This window comes from Pleurodeles waltl, chromosome 4_1 (genome assembly GCF_031143425.1).
Source record: "Pleurodeles waltl isolate 20211129_DDA chromosome 4_1, aPleWal1.hap1.20221129, whole genome shotgun sequence".
Classification (NCBI taxonomy): domain Eukaryota; kingdom Metazoa; phylum Chordata; class Amphibia; order Caudata; family Salamandridae; genus Pleurodeles; species Pleurodeles waltl.
Window position 1 is genome coordinate 710,649,859 of NC_090442.1, and position 20,788 is coordinate 710,670,646.

Genomic DNA, 20,788 nt, shown 5'->3' on the forward strand with positions numbered 1-20,788 from the left:
CCCCTTGGTCTCCCATTGATTTACATTGGAAACCCGACGCGTGTTTACACACTGCACCCGGCCGCCCCCGTGCTGCTGAGGGTGTACTTTCTGTGCTAACTTGTGCCCCCCCCGGTGCCCTACAAAAACCCCTGGTCTGCCCTCCGAAGACGCAGGAACTTACCTGCTGGCAGACTGGAACCGGGGCACCCCCTTCTCCATTGAAGCCTATGCTTTTTGGGCACCACTTTGAACTCTGCACCTGACCGGCCCTGAGCTGCTGGTGTGGTAACTTTGGGGTTGCTCTGAACCCCCAACGGTGGGCTTCTTTGGACCCAACCTTGAATCCCGTAGGTGGTTTACTTACCTGCAAGAACTAACAAACTCTTACTCCCCCTAGGAACTGTGAAACTTGCACTGTCTAGTTTTAAAATAGCTTTATGTGATTTATTTGAAAAGTATATATGCTATTGTGATTATTCAAAGTTCCTAAAGTACTTACCTGCAATACCTTTCATTTGAAGTATTACTTGTAAAATTTGAACCTGTGGTTCTTAAAATAAACTAAGAAAATATATTTTTCTATACAAAAACCTATTGGCCTGGAATTGTCTTTGAGTATGTGTTCCTCATTTATTGCTTGTGTATGTACAATAAATGATTAACACTACTCCTTTGATAAGCCTACTGCTCGACCACACTACCACAAAATAGAGCATTAATATTATCTCTTTTTGCCACTATCTTACCTCTAAGGGGAACCCACTCTGTGCATACTATTCCTTACTTTGAAATAGTGCATAGAGAGCCAACTTCCTACATCCACATATAAAATTGTGGTTGTTTTTAACAAATTTTGTGTGTCAGTGCATCATTATCTGTTCACTCCAGGGGCAGTTTTGCCCCCAAAGTACTGTTCTATTTTGTTCCCAATTTTGGGGTCCATATTGATCTCTGAAAAATAAGTTTGGAATTAATTTTGTTCTTTGCACTCTCTCTCTCACTCACCACTGTATCTATGGCGAGTCTTTTGTATTAACTTCTGAACCTGTTGTAGGAAGTTGGCTCTGTATGTGCTATTTCAAAGTAAGGAATAGCATGCACAGAGTCCAAGGGTTCCCCTTAGAGGTAAAATAGTGGTAAAAAATAGATAATACTAATGCTCTATTTTGTGGTAGTGTGGTCGAGCAGTAGGCTTATCCAAGGAGTAGTGTTAAGCATTTGTTGTACATACACAAGACAATAAATGAGGTACACACACTCAGAGACAAATCCAGCCAATAGGTTTTTATATAGAAAAATATCTTTTCTTAGTTTATTTTAAGAACCACCGGTTCAAATTCTACATGTAATATCTCATTCGAAAGGTATTGCAGGTAAGTACTTTAGGAACTTCAAATCATCAAAATTGCATGTATACTTTTCAAGTTATTGACAAATAGCTGTTTTAAAAGTGGACACTTAGTGCAATTTTCACAGTTCCTGGGGGAGGTAAGTTTTCGTTAGTTTTACCAGGTAAGTAGGACACTTACAGGGTTCAGTTCTTGGTCCAAGGTAGCCCACCGTTGGGGGTTCAGAGCAACCCCAAAGTCACCACACCAGCAGCTCAGGGCCGGTCAGGTGCAGAGTTCAAAGTGGTGCCCAAAACACATAGGCTAGAATGGAGAGAAGGGGGTGCCCCGGTTCCGGTCTGCTTGCAGGTAAGTACCCGCGTCTTCGGAGGGCAGACCAGGGGGGTTTTGTAGGGCACCGGGGGGGACACAAGTCCACACAGAAATTTCACCCTCAGCAGCGCGGGGGCGGCCGGGTGCAGTGTAGAAACAAGCGTCGGGTTTTCAATGTTAGTCTATGAGGGATCTCGGGATCTCTTCAGCGCTGCAGGCAGGCAAGGGGGGGATTCCTCGGGGAAACCTCCACTTGGGCAAGGGAGAGGGACTCCTGGGGGTCACTTCTCCAGTGAAAGTCCGGTCCTTCAGGTCCTGGGGGCTGCGGGTGCAGGGTCTCTCCCAGGCGTCGGGACTTTAGGTTCAAAGAGTCGCGGTCAGGGGAAGCCTCGGGATTCCCTCTGCAGGCGGCGCTGTGGGGGCTCAGGGGGGACAGGGTTTGGTACTCACAGTATCAGAGTAGTCCTGGGGTCCCTCCTGAGGTGTTGGATCGCCACCAGCCGAGTCGGGGTCGCCGGGTGCAGTGTTGCAAGTCTCACGCTTCTTGCGGGGAGCTTGCAGGGTTCTTTAAAGCTGCTGGAAACAAAGTTGCAGCTTTTCTTGGAGCAGGTCCGCTGTCCTCGGGAGTTTCTTGTCTTTTCGAAGCAGGGGCAGTCCTCAGAGGATGTCGAGGTCGCTGGTCCCTTTGGAAGGCGTCGCTGGAGCAGGATCTTTGGAAGGCAGGAGACAGGCCGGTGAGTTTCTGGAGCCAAGGCAGTTGTCGTCTTCTGGTCTTCCGCTGCAGGGGTTTTCAGCTAGGCAGTCCTTCTTCTTGTAGTTGCAGGAATCTAATTTTCTAGGGTTCAGGGTAGCCCTTAAATACTAAATTTAAGGGCGTGTTTAGGTCTGGGGGGTTAGTAGCCAATGGCTACTAGCCCTGAGGGTGGGTACACCCTCTTTGTGCCTCCTCCCAAGGGGAGGGGGTCACAATCCTAACCCTATTGGGGGAATCCTCCATCTGCAAGATGGAGGATTTCTAAAAGTTAGAGTCACCTCAGCTCAGGACACCTTAGGGGCTGTCCTGACTGGCCAGTGACTCCTCCTTGTTATTCTCATTATTTTCTCCGGCCTTGCCGCCAAAAGTGGGGCCTGGCCGGAGGGGGCGGGCAACTCCACTAGCTGGAGTGTCCTGCTGGGTTGGCACAAAGGAGGTGAGCCTTTGAGGCTCACCGCCAGGTGTGACAATTCCTGCCTGGGAGAGGTGTTAGCATCTCCACCCAGTGCAGGCTTTGTTACTGGCCTCAGAGTGACAAAGGCACTCTCCCCATGGGGCCAGCAACATGTCTCGGTTTGTGGCAGGCTGCTAAAACTAGTCAGCCTACACAGATAGTCGGTTAAGTTTCAGGGGGCACCTCTAAGGTGCCCTCTGTGGTGTATTTTACAATAAAATGTACACTGGGATCAGTGTGCATTTATTGTGCTGAGAAGTTTGATACCAAACTTCCCAGTTTTCAGTGTAGCCATTATGGTGCTGTGGAGTTCGTGTTTGACAGACTCCCAGACCATATACTCTTATGGCTACCCTGCACTTACAATGTCTAAGGTTTTGTTTAGACACTGTAGGGGTACCATGCTCATGCACTGGTACCCTCACCTATGGTATAGTGCACCCTGCCTTAGGGCTGTAAGGCCTGCTAGAGGGGTGTCTTACCTATACTGCATAGGCAGTGAGAGGCTGGCATGGCACCCTGAGGGGAGTGCCATGTCGACTTACTCGTTTTGTCCTCACTAGCACACACAAGCTGGCAAGCAGTGTGTCTGTGCTGAGTGAGAGGTCTCCAGGGTGGCATAAGACATGCTGCAGCCCTTAGAGACCTTCCTTGGCATCAGGGCCCTTGGTACTAGAAGTACCAGTTACAAGGGACTTATCTGGATGCCAGGGTCTGCCAATTGTGGATACAAAAGTACAGGTTAGGGAAAGAACACTGGTGCTGGGGCCTGGTTAGCAGGCCTCAGCACACTTTCAATTGTAAACATAGCATCAGCAAAGGCAAAAAGTCAGGGGGCAACCATGCCAAGGAGGCATTTCCTTACACCTGTTGACTACCATTTCCTTACAGAAGTTAGATGAAATAGCCTATCTTTTGTTTATGTAAGCATTAATGAACAGTGGCAATCTTACTAAATGCAAAACGACAACATCCTTAGTCATGTAGGTGAAAAAAAAACTAGTAAAAGGAAATTAAGACATTTTAACAATTTGATTGTTAAACCCTTCCTGCTAATACTAACTGATATTTCTTTTGTTATTTTTCATTTAAAAAAATAAAAAAAAAAGTTTGTCTGGCAGATGGCTTTATGAAAATCGATTGACCTTCTAAAGATCGAGCAAGTCTGCTTCTATTTAGAGGTCTGAGGTGTCGCTGTGAGATCTGCAACAAATGGGCATGGTGCTAGCATTATTCCAACCATTTTAAATATGTTATCAAAACAAGATGTTCAGTGGCATGTGTGGCTGTAGATAACTCATACTTTGCATAAGTCCGCCATCCAGTGTTGGTTTCGCAGTATTGCACGTTTTTTCGAAGAATCTTTTCGAGTCTTGAGATCAAGTGACTCCTCCTTTCAGTGATACTGCGCATGGGCAGTGATACTGCGCATGGGCATCGAGTCCTTAGTTAGATTGTTTTCTCTTCGCCATTGGGATGGACGTGTTTTCCTCTTGCTCGGTTTATTCTGAACTCTTCTGTCTTTCTTCCAGCGATGGTATTGTATTTTGTTCACGTTTTCACTGTCTAATGTATTCGACCCAAATTTCTACATCGGGAGTCGGCTTACTGCCCTTCGGGGTGCCGGCGCCCGTCGCAGGCCTACTCCTACATCAGCATATGCAGGGCTGATAGAAAGGACTCCATTTCTGTTTTGTCCTCCATGCCATTCAAAATTCCCACACACCGACCAACATCTGATGTGTAACTTGTGCTTGTCCCAGGACCACAAAAGAAGAAGCCTGCATCTCCTGTCATCTTTTCGATCTAAAAAGACCCTCTGGGACTGAAGAGCTTGTCGATTGGAGATGGCGTTAAAAGACACCGGACGTCACTTTTTATATTTCCGGGGAAGGGCATGCACAGGAGGAGATCGAGCAAGAGGAGGCCTTCTCCATAGAAGATTCATAGTCGGACGCTCAATCTGACATCGTAAGTCAATCCCTCACCTCAGGGCCACTCGTGAATACATCAGCCCTGACCTTCCATACAAAGAGTCTAAAGAAGCCCCACGAACAGTGTGTCGGTCCAACAGTACCTCCGGGCCACTGTCGGATCTGAAAGTTACCTTCGGGTGCCCCAACTTCCGGCTCGGCACCGATAATAGCCAAGACTAAGTCATCTTCAGCATCGACCTCTGGTTCAACAGCATCTCAAACAGCCTCCGGTTTCGAGTCGATCCTTGAATTCAAGCGTTTCGGCTCTGAGCAGGAAGCCTCCCACATGACTTCAGAGCTGACCACTTAGATTCAACACAAGAATTCCTTTACCAAAACTTTGGAACAGAAAATGTTGTCTTCCAGAGACTCCAGTCATGCCTCTGAAGCAGCTTCACCAGTGGAGTCCTGGAAATAATGGACGCTTGTCAGCACCAGCTCCATATCCAAAAGGAAACAGGAAAAATAATTGCTTCTCCCCCTGTCGCAATCAAGAGGAAACTTACTTTTCAAAAGACCTTGGACACTGCTCCTCCACCTTAAAAGGTTCCAAGGACAAAGCTTCAGTTCGACCTCGGCCTTCTGCATCAGACTCTCTCCTGTGCTTCCTCTCACTCCTCCCCCACCTTTCCAATCTCCTCCACATATTATTGAGCCACAATTCTTTCCACAAAATGGCCACCACCTTGGGGAGATGACTTGGGGGGCATTATTCAAGATATTGACCCATGGTAGTCTTACGATCCAGATGCCATGTAACCAAGTGACCCTGATTTATACCATGCACGCCCTTCACCTCCTGAAGATGCAGCAAGTCATAATACAGGCAGCTGCATATCACAACGTACAAATGTACACTGGCCCTATTGAAAAGGATTTTCTCTTCGATACATTGGCTACGAGCCATAAAGAAAGTCAGTTTTTGCATCTGTTACCAGCTATGCTTAGACATGCCACAGACATGTTTAAAAAACCTGTTGGGTCAAGAGTTTTTACCCCAAGGGTGGATAAAAAATATAAGGTGGCACCTACAGACCCTATATTTATTCGGTCACAAATATCTCTGGGCTATAGCCATAAGCACAGCATGGAAATGTGCTAACAGCCAATCAACGGCAGATGCTCCTCCCCTGATAAGGAGAGCAAAAAAACGAGATGCATCTTGGAAGAGTGGCTGCACAAGCTGCCTATTATTGGCGTACTGCTAGTTCTGAGGCACTCTTGGCATGTTACGACAGGGCCCACTGGGACGAAATGGAGGATCTTCTTCAGTACCTCCCAGAGAAACATCACAAATGGGGACAAGAAATAGTTTCTGCGGACCAAACTATTTCAGACCACTCCATTAGGTGTGCCACTGATGCAGCTGATACCGCAGCATGTGGTATTAATACCAGTATTATTATCAGAAGGCATGCTTGGCTCAGATGTTCTGACTTCAAGCCAGAAATTCAGCAGGCAGTTCTCAACATGCCTTTTAACAGGGAACACTTGTTTGGTCAGTAGGATGACACCACCATAGAAAAGCTCATTAAGGATTCTGAAACAGCAACGGCTATGGGGGCTCTACTTACCGCACCACAAAGGGGTAACTTTCCTTGCCACAGTACAGGGGAGGCTTCAAACCATCATCTACTGAGCCTTCCACCTCCCAAACCAAGCAAGGTACCCATTTCTATATTAGAGGTTCCTTCAGAGATTCCTACAGAGAGAGGTGCAAGTAATAGAGGTAGAGGAAAGGCTTCCACCTCTAGAGGGTCTCCCTCTAATACACACCTGTGACTACTTACACCAGCTCACACCTATCTAGAATGGCCCAATATCACCACAGATCAGTGGGTTCTATCAATTATCCAACTTAGTTACTGTCTGGAGCTCATCTCCACTCCTCCAAATATACCCCCTTGCTCTCTCAAACTTTCACAGGACCATCTTACTCATTTAAAAGAAGAGGTACAATCCCTTCTTCTCAAAGGGGCTATAGAGCCAGTCCACTCTCTCAGCAAGGGTTAGGAGTATGCTTCTTATACTTCCTTATGCCGAAGAAAGATTGCTCACTAAGACCGATTCTAGATTTCAGACCACTCAATCTCTACATTCTCTCAGAGTATTTCCATATGGTTACTCTCCAAGATGTCCTTTTGTTATTACAGCAAGGTGACTTCATGACAGCTTTAGATCTGAAGGTCGCAAACTTTTGCATTCCCATTCATCCAGCACACCTCAAATACCTCAGATTTGTCATTGTGGGGAAACATTATAATTTCAAGGTTTTACCATTCGGGTGACCACTGCCCCCCAGGGTCTTCACAAAATGTCTAGCGGTAGTTGCAGCATTCCACAGAATGAGCCAGCCTTACTTGGACGACTGGCTCATAAAAGCCAGTACCATCCAACAATGTTAGCTTCACATTCAGCGCACAATAGACCTTCTCCACATCTTGGGCTTCACACTCAGCTTTCTCAAATTTCACCTCCAACCTTTACAGATACAGCCCTATCTGGGTGCAGTTCTCATTGCTCAGCGTTGGCATATCCAAGCCCAGCTAGAATTCAAGCTTTTGAAACTTTTCTTTTCCAACGACAAGAAAACCACACTTTTACAGTGAGGACAATGATTCACTTACTAGGGATGATGGCATCCTGCATTGCCATTCCCATGCCAGATTACACATCCGTCCCTTACAGCAGTGTCTATCTAGTCAGTGGTCTCAATCACAGGGCCATCTCCAAGATCTAGTGTTGTTGGACCGTCAGACTCACCGCTGTCTGCAATGGTGTAATCCCACTAACTTTTCCAAGGGGCAGCCCTTTCAGGACCCTGTGCCTCAAGTCACTCTGACTACAGATGCATCACAGACAGTTTGGGGAGCTAACAATACAAGTTATATGGGAGCCCATTCAACAAACTTCTCACAGGCAGTTTTTCTAGCACTAAAATCCTTTCTACCACAACTCCCCAACAGAGTGGTTCTAGTTGGTATAGGCAGCATGACAGAAATGGGTAATTCACCACTGCATTCGCTTACTGGCAGAGTATCTTCCTGGTATGGACATCCAGTTTGCAGACCTCCTCAGCAGGATGCAGCAACAAGTCCATGATCCAATTGCATTGTGAACCAAGGTTGACGTCCCCATGTGAGAGCTACAAGGATCATGGTGAGTGATGTTTGTCTCATTTTGCAAACTAGAGACGGAACAAGTGGGAGAGTTGGAAAAGCATAAGCAAATATCCCTGACCAATTCCTCCATAGAGCATTGCCCTTGGACTGAGGGTATCTGAGATGCATAGTTTTGGCATTTTGAATTTTCTGCGCCCACAAGTACTCACCACAAGTAATTTTAAAGGTGAAGAACACCACAATAGACCTCTTGGCCCAAAGAAAATTCAAAATGCTAAAACTTTGCATCCTGATACCCACACCCTCAGTCCAAGGGGTGTTTTAGCACTGCAACAAGCTAATGTTCGCCAAGCTGTGCTCTGGACACTTTTTCAAGCCACTCCAACTCATATAGCGTAAGCACTACTTACTTTCGGGGGACTGCTTTACAGTCCGTGCAAAGCATGTGTATCTACAACCACACATCCATCAAACAGAAAATGTTACTTACCCAGTAGACATCTGTTTGTGGCATGTAGTGCTGTAGAATCACATGCACTCTTCCTCCTCTCCGGAAGCCAGTGGTACACTGCATGGACATCTTTCTTCCTCTCTGTATAAACCGCGTCCTTACCCACCTGGGGGAAAACAATCTAACAAAGGACTCGATGTCCATGCGCAGTGGTACCGAGAGGAGTCGTCACTGGATCTTGTGACTTGAAAAGATTCTTAAAAGAAAAACAACTTGCAACACTCCGAACCTAACATTAGATGGTGGACTTATGCAAAGCATGTGAGTCTACATCTCTGTATGCCATGAACAGATGTCTGCTGGGCAAGTAACATTTTCCTTATGTATGTATATGTTATAGCCAGATCCCAATCTCAGACCTGATAATTAGTGTTTGAATGGCTTTTGTCTGGCTAAAATAATAAATAAACATCTATTTACTGTATTGCAGAATAGGATAACAACTGGCTAAGTGAAGGGTGATAGGTTTGCTTATGTCAGTCTTTTCATTTAAGAAGCTGTAAGACATCAAGAAAATAAAGTCAAAGCTGGGTATTGCAAGAATATATGGATGTCGCTGACATTTATCAGATTGCATTTTGTACCTGCTGTTACGCTTTTAGTTATAAATTGAGACAATGGACAGCTGAGCATTTCTCTTGCGATGGGGGAGGCCCTGTGACAAACGCTGACGTCACAGAGGGAGTGGGGGGGGGGGGGTGGAAGGGGAAGGTCTTCCCCTTCCATCCCTGCCTTGGGAGGCTAGTGCTCCCCCCAGTTCCCGTGCCTTGGACAAGGTGACCCACTTTTTGTGCTTGAAGTGAAAATGCCACCAACAAATACTCCAAAATGTATGCAGTCATCAAAGAAAGAGAGTTTTTTTTAAGCATTATGGGATTTCCTCTTTTGCCACATTTTTATGATTATTATTTTGTCTGTTTAATTTGTAATGAAGGTTAGTAGTGTGCCTATAAACTGTGCTGTTTCAAGCCCAAGAAAAAAGACCTGGCTTTCTTTCTTTTTCTTTTTGGTTCCAAAATCTTTTTTTCTCTTTAGTTTCAAGTTGTGTTGATGAAGACAGTGTAACGTTCATCTAGTTTAGTGTGGATGTTCTTTATTTTTTTTAAAGTAATTTTAGTAGAATTGACAGCTTATGAATGCATAAAGATTTGTATTACGCGTTTTCTACGCTTTTGGGGAGGTTCATTAATATACACTGTAAAATCTGATTTAAAATACATTTCTGTTTCATCCCACTGCTGTTTGGGACGTACCTAACATGTCAACTCTATTTTCCACTGTAACTCGATTTGTTAGTTGGGTACTCAGATTTTCTTATATTTAGCGGTGTAGTGTGTCCCATAGTCTGAATACTAGGGTTGACTCACATGTGACTTGGGCTTCTAATGTTTAAATGCTGTGGACACTCAGATTTGCATGTTTAAGCTGTATGCCATGGACATGGAATACCATGTATAATGTTTCTTTGTACAGGTTAATTCCTCAGATTGCTTTTCATTGCAGAAAGATTTCTTCCACAACCATTCTAAAACTGGGCATGGCAAATTGACTTTGGCTTCTTTTCACTTGATTCCTCTTTTTTTCTTCAGAGTCGCCCTCTTCACTTTCATCATCTGCATGCCATCTGTTTCTGAGCATAGCTTCTGCTCAGTATCATGCCTGTCCTTAATCCCTCTTGTAATTCTGCAAAAGGTTTATCCCTCGTTTCATTGATCACAACCTCTTTCTTTAATATACTGTCCCTGTAACCTAACACTGCTTAATTTCTGCCAGCCTATCACCTGAGAGCACCTAGCCCCCCACTAATGACCACAACAAACTGGTATAATCTATCACAAAGTAACTGGACTAAAGTCATGCAATTTCTTCTTGAGAGCACATGGCTAATTGCAGTAACCACTGATCAACTACCAACCTTGGGTTCCGGAGCAGTGTGCTGCACCCAATCATAATAGTCAATCAGTTGTAATATGTGGTTTGGATGTTGGTACGAGTAAATATGTTGTATGTTTTGATCTCTCAAGGCTGAAAAGTACACAAGACCATCCTCAGAACTAGGTGTCGATAATGCAAACAATGACTGACTCCTATAATAACCAAATATTAACAGGAAATTAACATCAAAATCCGAGTAACATCAAAGATTCAAAGTGAACACATTTTTTCTTATACAATGAATCAATCTATAGGTGCTAACCAACAAATGTATTGTCCAGACAGTCACACGTATAGTTAGGATTGTGTTTCCATAAGAAGTTCCTTTTTGATGTTGCTAATAAATTTAGTGCTGTTAGACAAAACCCAATGAAACTTTTCAAAAAAAGTGCTACATTTTGACTAGTTTGTGCATGAAAAATTTCAACATGATCCGTCAGAGGGTCTGAGAAAAAGTGGGGTCCCAAATGCATTTTCCTGATTCATTTTTTCCATAGGAACTTTAGACACAGATGTAGCCTAAACCATTTAACGGATTTCAGGGATGTGAACATTCTATAGCCATGCCCATGACATATTGTTTGGGGTCAAGGACAACAAGTTTTCATGTTTATTTTGTCCTTAGGACAAGTAGGCCAAACCCCCTGCAGCACAAATGCTTTGGCTGGCAGTTTACAGTATTACATTATGGATCAGGGAAGAACTGCAGTTAAGGTAATATTTGAGTCCCTGTGTTAATGCTGCTCAAGCTTGTATTTATGGTTCATTAATGCAGAGCCTTTATTATTAGCGTGAGCACTCTAAGGAAATGTTGTAAACTCGGACTACACTATTGAGAGTGGCTCCATCATAAAAATTTGCACAGATAAGTTTAACAATATGAAGCTACGTATAATGCTCCCAGAAGGCTCTCTGATCAGATGCAAATATTTGAAGACGCTTGAAAGAAAGTTCAATTCTTTGCTTTCAAAATAAATTGTTAAAAAAAAATGCAACTAGGAAAAAAAGTTTTGCTAATCTACTTTGGGTGCCATTTCTTTGAAGCATCATTTAGTAAAATGCGTTGATGCATGCTAAAAATGATAATGGCAAATCAGTGTAATTATATTTAACAAGATTATGGGAAACATGAAACCAAACAAGGATTGGCAAAGCCAATAGCTCTTGACATTGGTGGTCAGCCTTTTGGTTTTGTCAATACATGTCTTGTTTTGAGATGGTTTTTGCTAAAGATTGTTGTCAGAGCTGCTGAGCCCGTGCAGATGCTGGTTAGGCGAGGGGCAGTGCTGGGGGGGCAGTGGGTGTCATGCACCCTTGGGGGCAAGCCTAAAAAGGCCCGGGCACCTCATCACTTGTTCTTTTTACATAAGTATGTTGCAACATACAAGGAGCTAGATGAAAGGAGGGAGGAGGAAGGGGGAGAGAGAGAAAGAAAGAGAGGGGAGGGGAAGTACGTAGTGCTCTCTTTATGTGACTACATAGTGTAATGTGAAATAAGTAATTTGAAAAACGTAGTGTTCTCTTTATGTGAATTTAGGGTGGATTCATTTTTTGTAAGTACATATCTAGTTTGGGCCACAAAGGCGCAAGATGATTTTTTAAGACTGGTTGTGTAGACCCTTGTCGGTGCTTCTGGTGAAGCATGCCCAAGGCCGGCAAGTATGGTAGGAAATGTTGTAATTTTTCCAATTAGCGAGTATTGTTTTAATGCCTATGGTGAGTAGGATATCTATGAAAAAACAGCCCCGTATAGATGGTGAAGATAGTATGTTTAGGTCCGATGAGGCGTTTATACCTAGTGAGACTATTGTATGTGACAGAGACTGTTGTATGTTGAATATATCTGATGATGTGGATTCATTAGCTAGCTAGAATGGGTAATGTGTTTGCAATAGAATAGAAAGTGGTCTAAGTCACCTGTGGGGCGATACGAATGCCAGCAACCTGCTGAAGGGAGGAGGCCTCTTATATTCATGTGTTCCGGAGTCCATAATACTCTGTATGTAGTCCATAGTTTGCATTGTAGGATGAGGGGTGAGATTTTGTGTTGTAGTATGGATCTCCAGATTTTAAGCCATTGTGATGTTGGAACTGGATCAATGTTGTAGTTAGCACAGGATTTTGTCTATGCTTTTTGGCTCTCTAAGATTTAGTGATTTATTTTTTATTTAAGCATATTCTAAATTATAGAAATCTTATGGTTCTTGTCAAGTAAGTTTTGAAGAAAGGTTAGGCAGTCAGCTTCGTGTGTTTTTTTTCAAAGATGCAATGAGCAACTTTATGAGACAGAAAGTGATGGAAGTCGATCGGGCAGAGGTTGAATAGAGGCCAGTGTGGTGAAAGTTAGTGGGTTTTCCGGTTGGATAATGTCCTCGATCTATAGTAAGCTGACTGAGGCCCATCTTTCCCAAAAGGAAGGGATAGAGTTTAGTTTTATTTCTGGATTGAGCAATAGGGAGGCAAATTCAGAACCTTTCATTTTATGAGGGTAATATTTGTCAGATTTGTTTTTTGATAGCAGAAGTGGAATCTTAATAATTTGGTAAGAGCGCGTTTCTTTAATATGTTTTGTTAGAGTATTTATAAGTGAGAGAAAACAAATAATACCTGACTCAATGTCTTCCCAGGTGGGACAGTATGGGAGAGACCGATGCAGCCACCAAATGGATGCTCTAGCTAGGAAGGCTGTTTGAGAGTTCATGAAATTAGAAAGTTTTATTCCACCTTGAGCTTTGCTTAGCTGTAGTTTGCGAAAAGACGTTCTTGCTTTTTTTCCTTTCCAAATGAAGACTGATATCAGATCATTGATTGAGGTAACAAAAGATGTAGCAAGGTGAAGTGGGAACATATTGAGATCAAAATTATTTTGTGGAGCAATCATCATTTTAACAGTTTCCTCCCTGCTCCACCATGTGATAAATTTCGGTGAAAACTCGTCAGTAAACTTTTTGATTTTCATAAGAAGGGTGGATTCAGTTTTCAGTATTTTAGTTTATTCACTTGCCATTTGAGATTGAAATTAGAGGCCATGAATGGGAAGCAGAATATGTTAAACGGGACAATGTCCGTTTTTTTTAATTTAGGGTATTACCTGAGACTTCGGCGTACGCAGTGATAACGTTGAGTATTTCAGGGATGGCATTTTCCGCAGCACTTGAAAATAATAGGACGTCATCAGCGTATTCTCCCTATTTTAGGGGGTTGTTTTGAAATGGAATTCCTTTAATTTTTGTATTGATATGAATAGAAGGTAGGAGAAGTTCGAGTGAGGGGAGGAATAGTAGAGGAGAAAGGGACAGCCCTGTCTCGTGCCTTGTGCCAGGTTGATTGAATTTATTCAGGCTTTTGGTTAAATTGCTGTGGCCATGCCAGTAAATCTTGGACCTAAGTTGGATTTTTCTATGGTGGTTTTTAGATAAGCCCAGGAGACTTTGTCAAGCACTTTTTCAGTGACTTAAAGCCTTAGCCATGGCAAGGTATTTCAGCATTTTGGTTTTATCAAGGATATGGCATAAAGTTCTAATGTTGTCTGAGGGTTTAAAGTTCTTTGACAAAACCTGTCTGGGATGGGTGTACAAGTAGTAGTAGGAATTGTTCAAGATGAAGTGGCAGTATTTTAGTGTATATTTTATAATCTGTATTTAGTAATGAGATAGGTCTGAAATTTTTAGCATCTAGTGGATCTTTCCCCTCCTTGGCAATGACGATAATACAGGCTTCAGAAAACGACCAACTAATTTTATTTGTGGAGGTAAAGGTATTGAAGAGTTTAAGAACATGGGGTGATAGTAGATGTTGGTAGTTTTGATAAAAAGATGTGGAAAAGCTGTCTGGTCCTAATTTTTATTTTTTCGGTTTTAGAGATTTGTTAGCTGTTAGGATCTCATCTTGCGTGATTGGTTTCTTGAGGAGTTTCTGGACTTCTTCTGAGACTGGGATATTGAAGGGGTTCCAGAAAGCTTCTGTTATTAGTATCATCTAATGTAAAAAGGTTGTATAGTTGGGAGTAGAAGTTGCTGAATGTATCCACAATTATAGTTAGAGCAGTTTGTAGTTGTCCCTTCTGGTCTTTAATGGCTGTGATGTTCATGGATTTTTTTCATTCTTCTTTAGAGTCAGCGCAACTAGTCCCCAGGTTTTTTGTGCCCTAAATAAAATTTCTATTTAATTTTGGCAGACCAAGCGTGTGCTCTTTCACTTAAAATGTTGTTATATTCGTATTTCAGTTGTTAAATTTTCGTTATGATTTCAGGATTAAGGTCCCTGGTTCTGTTTTTTTTCTAATGATTGAATTTGATTTTCTAGGTTATTAAGCTTAGTGTTCAGCTGTTTATTTTTTTATTTGATATTAAACCTATAATTTCCCCCCTAATTGTGGCTTTCATAGTGTTTCATTTAGTGCATTTGTCTACTTCTGCATGGGTGCTGGCTTCAAAGAAGTTGGATAATGTTAGTGTAATTGAGTTTTTGGAGAATGGATCTTCAAGGATCTCATTCATTGTCCAGAATTTTGACGTAAGGTGTGTGTCAAAGTTGTAAGATAAGTGTGAATCATGCGTGCTCTGATATTGGGATAAGCTCAATGGTGGAACTAGAAGCTGACTGGACTAGGGAGTTGGTGATGAAAAAAATAATCTATCCTGGATAAGGAGTTGTGTGTGTGTGCATAGAAGGTAAATTCACATCCTGTGGGATTATGGAGTCGCCAAATATCAGCTGTGAATTGTGACAATGTTTTGAGAGTAGTGTCCAAGAGTAATTTAAATTCTCCTGCTAAAATAATTCTGTTAGGCGATATTTCAAGTAGTCTGTGATTAAGAGTTGACCAGAAGGTCGGGTCATCCCCGTGTGGGGCATAAATGTTTGTATTGTACAAGGAATTGTTGTTTTTAGTTTATTTTGAAGATGAGCCATCTGCCTTGGTCATCGTGAGCAGTAGTTTGAAGCTGGCAGCCTGCATGTCTCTTGATCAGTGTACATGCCATTTTCCTTGTTTAATGCAGGCGAACAACTGTAATCTGATGTCCATGTGTGCTACATGCTACGATATTCTGTCATGCTGGCTCTGGTTTCCTGTAGTAAGAGCGTATCACTTTTTAGTTTACAACAGTAGTCAAGATTTTTTTCCTTTTAACGGGGTGATTTAATCCCTTGGTGTTAAGACAGACAATTTTAAGTGATACCCGAGACATCTTGGGCAGAGATTAATTTGAAGAATCTGTATGTATAGGTAGGACAGCTCTGTAGGAGAGAAGGGGATCAGTAGGTACAAAGAGTGAGAAAGTGAATAAGTGGAGCACACGGTGCGAGTTGCATTGAATATTTGTAAGGTGAGTTAAAATGTTGAACTGACAATCAACCGGGTCAGATGAAACCTCAATATTAACAAGGAAGAGCAAACCAACATCCTTTCCCCACCTACCTGAACATACCACCCCCCATCCCTGAAGCAATAAAGGAGCTATGGAGGCTTTGGAGCAAAGAAAACTGCTGGTGGACAGACTGGGTGCAGATCCCAGCAGAATTCTAATTATTAAAATGTTAGACTTCCGTAAAAAGCAGGAAAAACTTAGCAACACGTTAAAGTCATGGCTAAGAGTTGGAAAATAAATAGGTAAGACCATAATTATCAGTCAGATGAAGAGTGTTTCCAGAGCAGTATAAGGAACATAATGTGTATCTAAAACAGAATAAGGAGATCTGTGAGCTGAATCAAACTGTACATATCTTAAAGCTGCATTAGAATCAGGAGTCCGATACGGACATATTGAATAGGATGACACAACATATCACAGTGTACTATCACTGAATACATAACGCAGTATGCTAAAGCGTAGAGCACATTGTGGTTAGTGAACTCGTTGGCAAGTGACGTAAATGCAACAATATTTCGGCTAGGACGAAAACATATTGCCTAAGAAGGGATGTATGGATCAATGAAAAGATTTTGAACAAGAGTGTTTCATCTGGCTATCTGATATTTGACGTATTAAGGATTCTGGTTCTCTTGGTTTGTCAAAAATATGCGTTTTGCCCTCAAAGATGGCTCTCAGTGTTGCTGGCCCTATAAAGGAGAAAATGATGTTTAGGGATCTGAGTTCTGAGCGAAGTGCCAAGAATTTCTTTCTTTGTTCCACTGTGGGTTTTGCATAGTCTTGTGAGATGGCAATTTCGTGGCCTTTCCAGATTGGGGGGGGGGTCTTTATTTTCCTTGTATGTTCTAGGATCCTTTCAGTATGTTGGTATCTTAAAGGTCGGAAGGTAAGAGCCCTTGGTTTGTTAGTGGAGGTGGATGTGATGTGGATTGGGATCCTATGGGCTCTTTTGCTCTCAAAGCCATGGTCGAAAGACAGTTTAAGGACCTGCGGGAACCAATATTCCAGGAAGTATACATATGACTTGTCATTATTTACTGTGTTTTCTACTAAGCCGAAAATTCTAAAGTTGCCTCTTCTATTCCTATCTTCCAAGGCTGATAATTCTTTTTCTAGTGAGCTCATTTTCCTCGTCAGCAATTCACAGCTTCTAGTAATGAAACATTGCTTATCCTCAATTTTACTTCTTCTAGGATCTGCTTCTTCCGTACAGTTAGTCAAGGCTTGTATATCTTGTCTGAGACTACCCATTTCTGATTGTAGGTTCTCTGTGGTTTCTTTCGTTGATTGCGTTAAGTCATGTAGAGCATTGAGCTTCAGTAATATGGTTTCCAGGCTATTTGAAAAGTCTTGCTTCCCCTTTAATGGGGAGTCTGGTCATGGAGGGTCATGCCTGGTTCCTTTTTTGGCCTGGTTTTTGATCTTTAAAGTCTTTATGGCCTTGGGTCCCCAGGCTCTTTTTCTCTCGTGTCAGCCATGGTTGTAAGGCCTTTCTTTTTAATTGAGCATGTATATACCAATACGAACTGATGAATTAGGTTATCGTGCACAATGCAGTGGAAGATTAATCCATTATCTACCAGTGAGGTTTAGTGAGAATATTATTGATCCGTGAGCACACACAATTGCAGCGTGTGCATGTAAACCCGGATTCAGCGCATATGGTAATGCAGTACGTGGATCTGTTAACTTCCATAGACTTTAAGCTTGTAAGTTGCAGTTTAGTGCGCTTGTAATGTTTTAAGCTTGTAAAGTTTTAAGTGCTTGCAATGTTTTGAGCCCGTGAAATGTTTTAAGTACCTGTAGGTAGGGCTACAGTAGAAGTGTAGGCAGTGTCCAGGCAGTAATCCGATTTGGATAGTACTCTTGTGTGGTGATACGTGCATCGGAGCACTGGCAAAGTGCTGGTAGTTTAGGGTGTAAAATGGCTGATTTATGGGACACCCGGGAGTATCAATGTACAGCTGTTACACATAGACCATATTTGAGGGAAAGTGGATAGAGTTGCAGCGAGTATGAAGAGTCGTGCAGGGCATCTGCAACAGGCAAGCCAGTGTTGCATGAAGTCCTTGGAGAATGTTCCAGAAGAGGCTGGAGGCAAGATATCCTGCCAGGGGTATCAGATCAGGAATAAGGTCCTTTAGTTTGTGTTGCCGGTTTTCATAAAGTGAACCGAGTCAGAGCCATATTGGACATGTTAGATGAAGTGGGTACTAAGGAAGGTGTGAAGCGTGGGAACGAGCCATTTCATACAGGTACATTGCTGTGGTTGCATGGCTAAATCTGCTAAGAAAAGAGTTCATGATGTTTACCCAAGATAATAGCACGTTTTTACACAGAATGGAACACTGGAGCAGTGTTATATGAGCGTTAGTGCAGTTTTCAGTCCATACTGTTTGTTGTAGTAGAAAAGGTTGTAGGTTACAAAAAGGAGACTGACTCCATCTTGTTAGATCGCTACACGCGTCACGTTAAGGCTCAAGGGTTCATTGCCTGGCAGAGTCACTCCAACCTACCTATTCAGCACGCATCCATGGAGTAGAGGTCTAGAGTGCTCAGGACCTCGTTTTCCGTCTTGGATGACCTTCAAGGGTTGCAAAAACGGCTGAAGGATTGCACTCTGGTCCAGAGCCATCTTTGTCGGGTGCTAGCCACACCCCCACAAAGCTTTAATTCTAAGCAGTATTTTATTTAAGCCTTTACTGGCATAATGAATAATGTATATAGTTGTCATTGAGAGCACTGATATAGTGACAGATTTTAACCTGCACACTACTCTTCCCCTAAACAGTTCTCCAAATAGCATTTCATCCTCTCTCTCACTGTTTATGGATCACCTGTAAATTTAACTCACTCTTACAAATATTTTGGTCTTTTCAGGAATGCATCCTATCGGGTATAATGTCTGTCAACAGCAAGAAAGTGCTTCACATGGACCGCAACTCTTACTATGGTGGTGAAAGTGCATCTATAACACCTCTGGAGGATGTAAGTATAACTTTCATTCAGGGTGTTCATCACTACCGGTTTCACCTAGGTCATGATTAGGGCTCATGGTTTAATAGTTTTTTTTTTTTTTTTTTTTTTTTAACATTTCCGTCTGTATCTATCCATATTTATTTTTGGGTCATCTTATTAGTATTTATCCATATTTATTTTGTGGGTTGCAAATAAGTGGAGTCAAAAATGGCGCATTTCCTCGTTTATTTAACTGATAAACAGGTACTCATATAAATTCAGCTGCCAAATGTAGCAAAAAGCTACCCCTGCAGGTAAATGTTTGCAGTTTACTACAAATATATTTTAACATATGCCTGTATTTAAAGATATCTTAACCTGTTTTTTTAACACCCCATGCTGTTTATCTGCTCATCTGTTGTCTTGGAATTCGCAACTTAAAGCATGGAAAGTTACTCATTAAAAGCACAATTTTCTGTACTTTTCCCTCTTTTAAAAATAAATACAGACTAGAAACACATTGTTTTCTTTCTGTATTTATTTGTAAAAATCAGTAAAAATGTAAAACTCAGAGCCTTAGTCATGATCACCACTTGGAGCCAGTCCTGGGTTTTTGCCAACATCATTTTGGATTTTGTACTTAAAATTTGGATGCAGACTATTTTTAGTGCGGAGCCACAAGACCCAATAATCCAACTGCCGTTGGATAAAATTCCCACTTACATGTGTATGAGGGAATACTGGGCATGGTTAAAGGTGACTTAAAATGTGTAAAGCATTTAAAAAATACTTAATATTTTAATATACTAAGGTCACATATTTATTGCAACCTCAACAGAAATCCAAGTATACCTTAAAATCTATTTGTTATTTTAATATAGCGCTTGCATAAACCTCTGATTGATTGATTGATTGTTTCAGAGTGCTGGGGAAGGAGTGAACAGCAGAGGTAGAGCAAGGATCATCTAGCAAGCTTAGTGCCTGAGATTTAAATGACCTCTTGCTCGTACACCTATATTGGCTAGCATAGGATTAACGATCTGTAGCTTAAGGTTTATTGTTAGTGGAGTTCCTATTAATGGTTTGGGCAGTGCAAATCCTGTTGTAAGGAGGTTTGTATGCAGCTTACTTGGGAATGTAAAGTTTTGTGTTGGTGGAACATAGTTACTGCATCCATCTTTTTTTTTTTTCCCTCTCTGCTCAATTTTTTTTTTTTTCCCTCTGCTCTATTTTTTTTTTTTTTTTTTTTTTGCCAGAGACCATGTCCCCTTCTTTTGGTGTCTGTACCACAGCACATTGTCATTTCATCATGCCCTTGGCTTCAGTGTTGTCCTTACCCAGTTTCCTACTCATGGTGTTTTTGCCCCAGATGCCATATCATCCTGTGTTTCTGTCCCTCTACCAAAGTCTGTGCCTTCTTAACCTGTTTTTGTGTTCATATCTTTGATGCTGTCTGATTTTCATTTTCACCCCCAGCTTTTACATCCTGCAGTATAATCTTGTTCACTTTGCTCCAGCCTTTGTTTTCTCACCCTCCTAGCATCCCAAGTTCTGGTGCTGTCAGACCAGTCCTTTTGCTAATATGGTAATGCCTGCCCTCTACTTCCCTGCCCCACCTCAGTCCTGTGCTGCACCTGTCTGTTTCTGCATTTCTCTGTGCAAGGCCACCCCTCCTTTTTCAAGGGTGTCATTCAGGTATCTTAGGCAATGAGGGTGCCCAAATGCATACTGAGTCAAACCATTACTGCTAAAGGGAATGGTGGTTATCAGTGTGTTTGCCAGTGTGGTAATATAAGGAGAGTTGATATTTTGTTGAAAGTGAAATATCTGTTGCAACCGTCAACGATGCCAGCTGCAGTTCCTTTTTATATCAAACCACTTATCTACTGCAAGTAATGTCCTAATACATTGACCTGATTACTGAAACACTGATGTATGAAATTAAGGTTAGGCAATCGGGAATACAACATTGATACAGTTGTTGCATGTGAAAAGAACAGGCGCAAGGATCTGGTCCGAATCCATTGTTTTTTGCCCACCACGCTACCCCAGTTTGGACC

At 42.3% G+C, this 20,788-nt stretch overlaps 1 protein-coding gene across 1 annotated transcript in view; it reads left to right on the forward strand.

Moving 5' to 3' along the window:
- GDI2 (GDP dissociation inhibitor 2) overlaps window positions 1–20,788 on the forward strand; it is a 148,100-nt gene that overhangs the window by 19,398 nt on the left and 107,914 nt on the right. Inside the window, exon 2 of the mRNA XM_069229292.1 lies at window positions 18,651–18,758. Within this exon, the coding sequence (XP_069085393.1) occupies window positions 18,651–18,758 (108 nt within the window). The remainder of the gene's footprint in view (window positions 1–18,650; window positions 18,759–20,788) is intronic.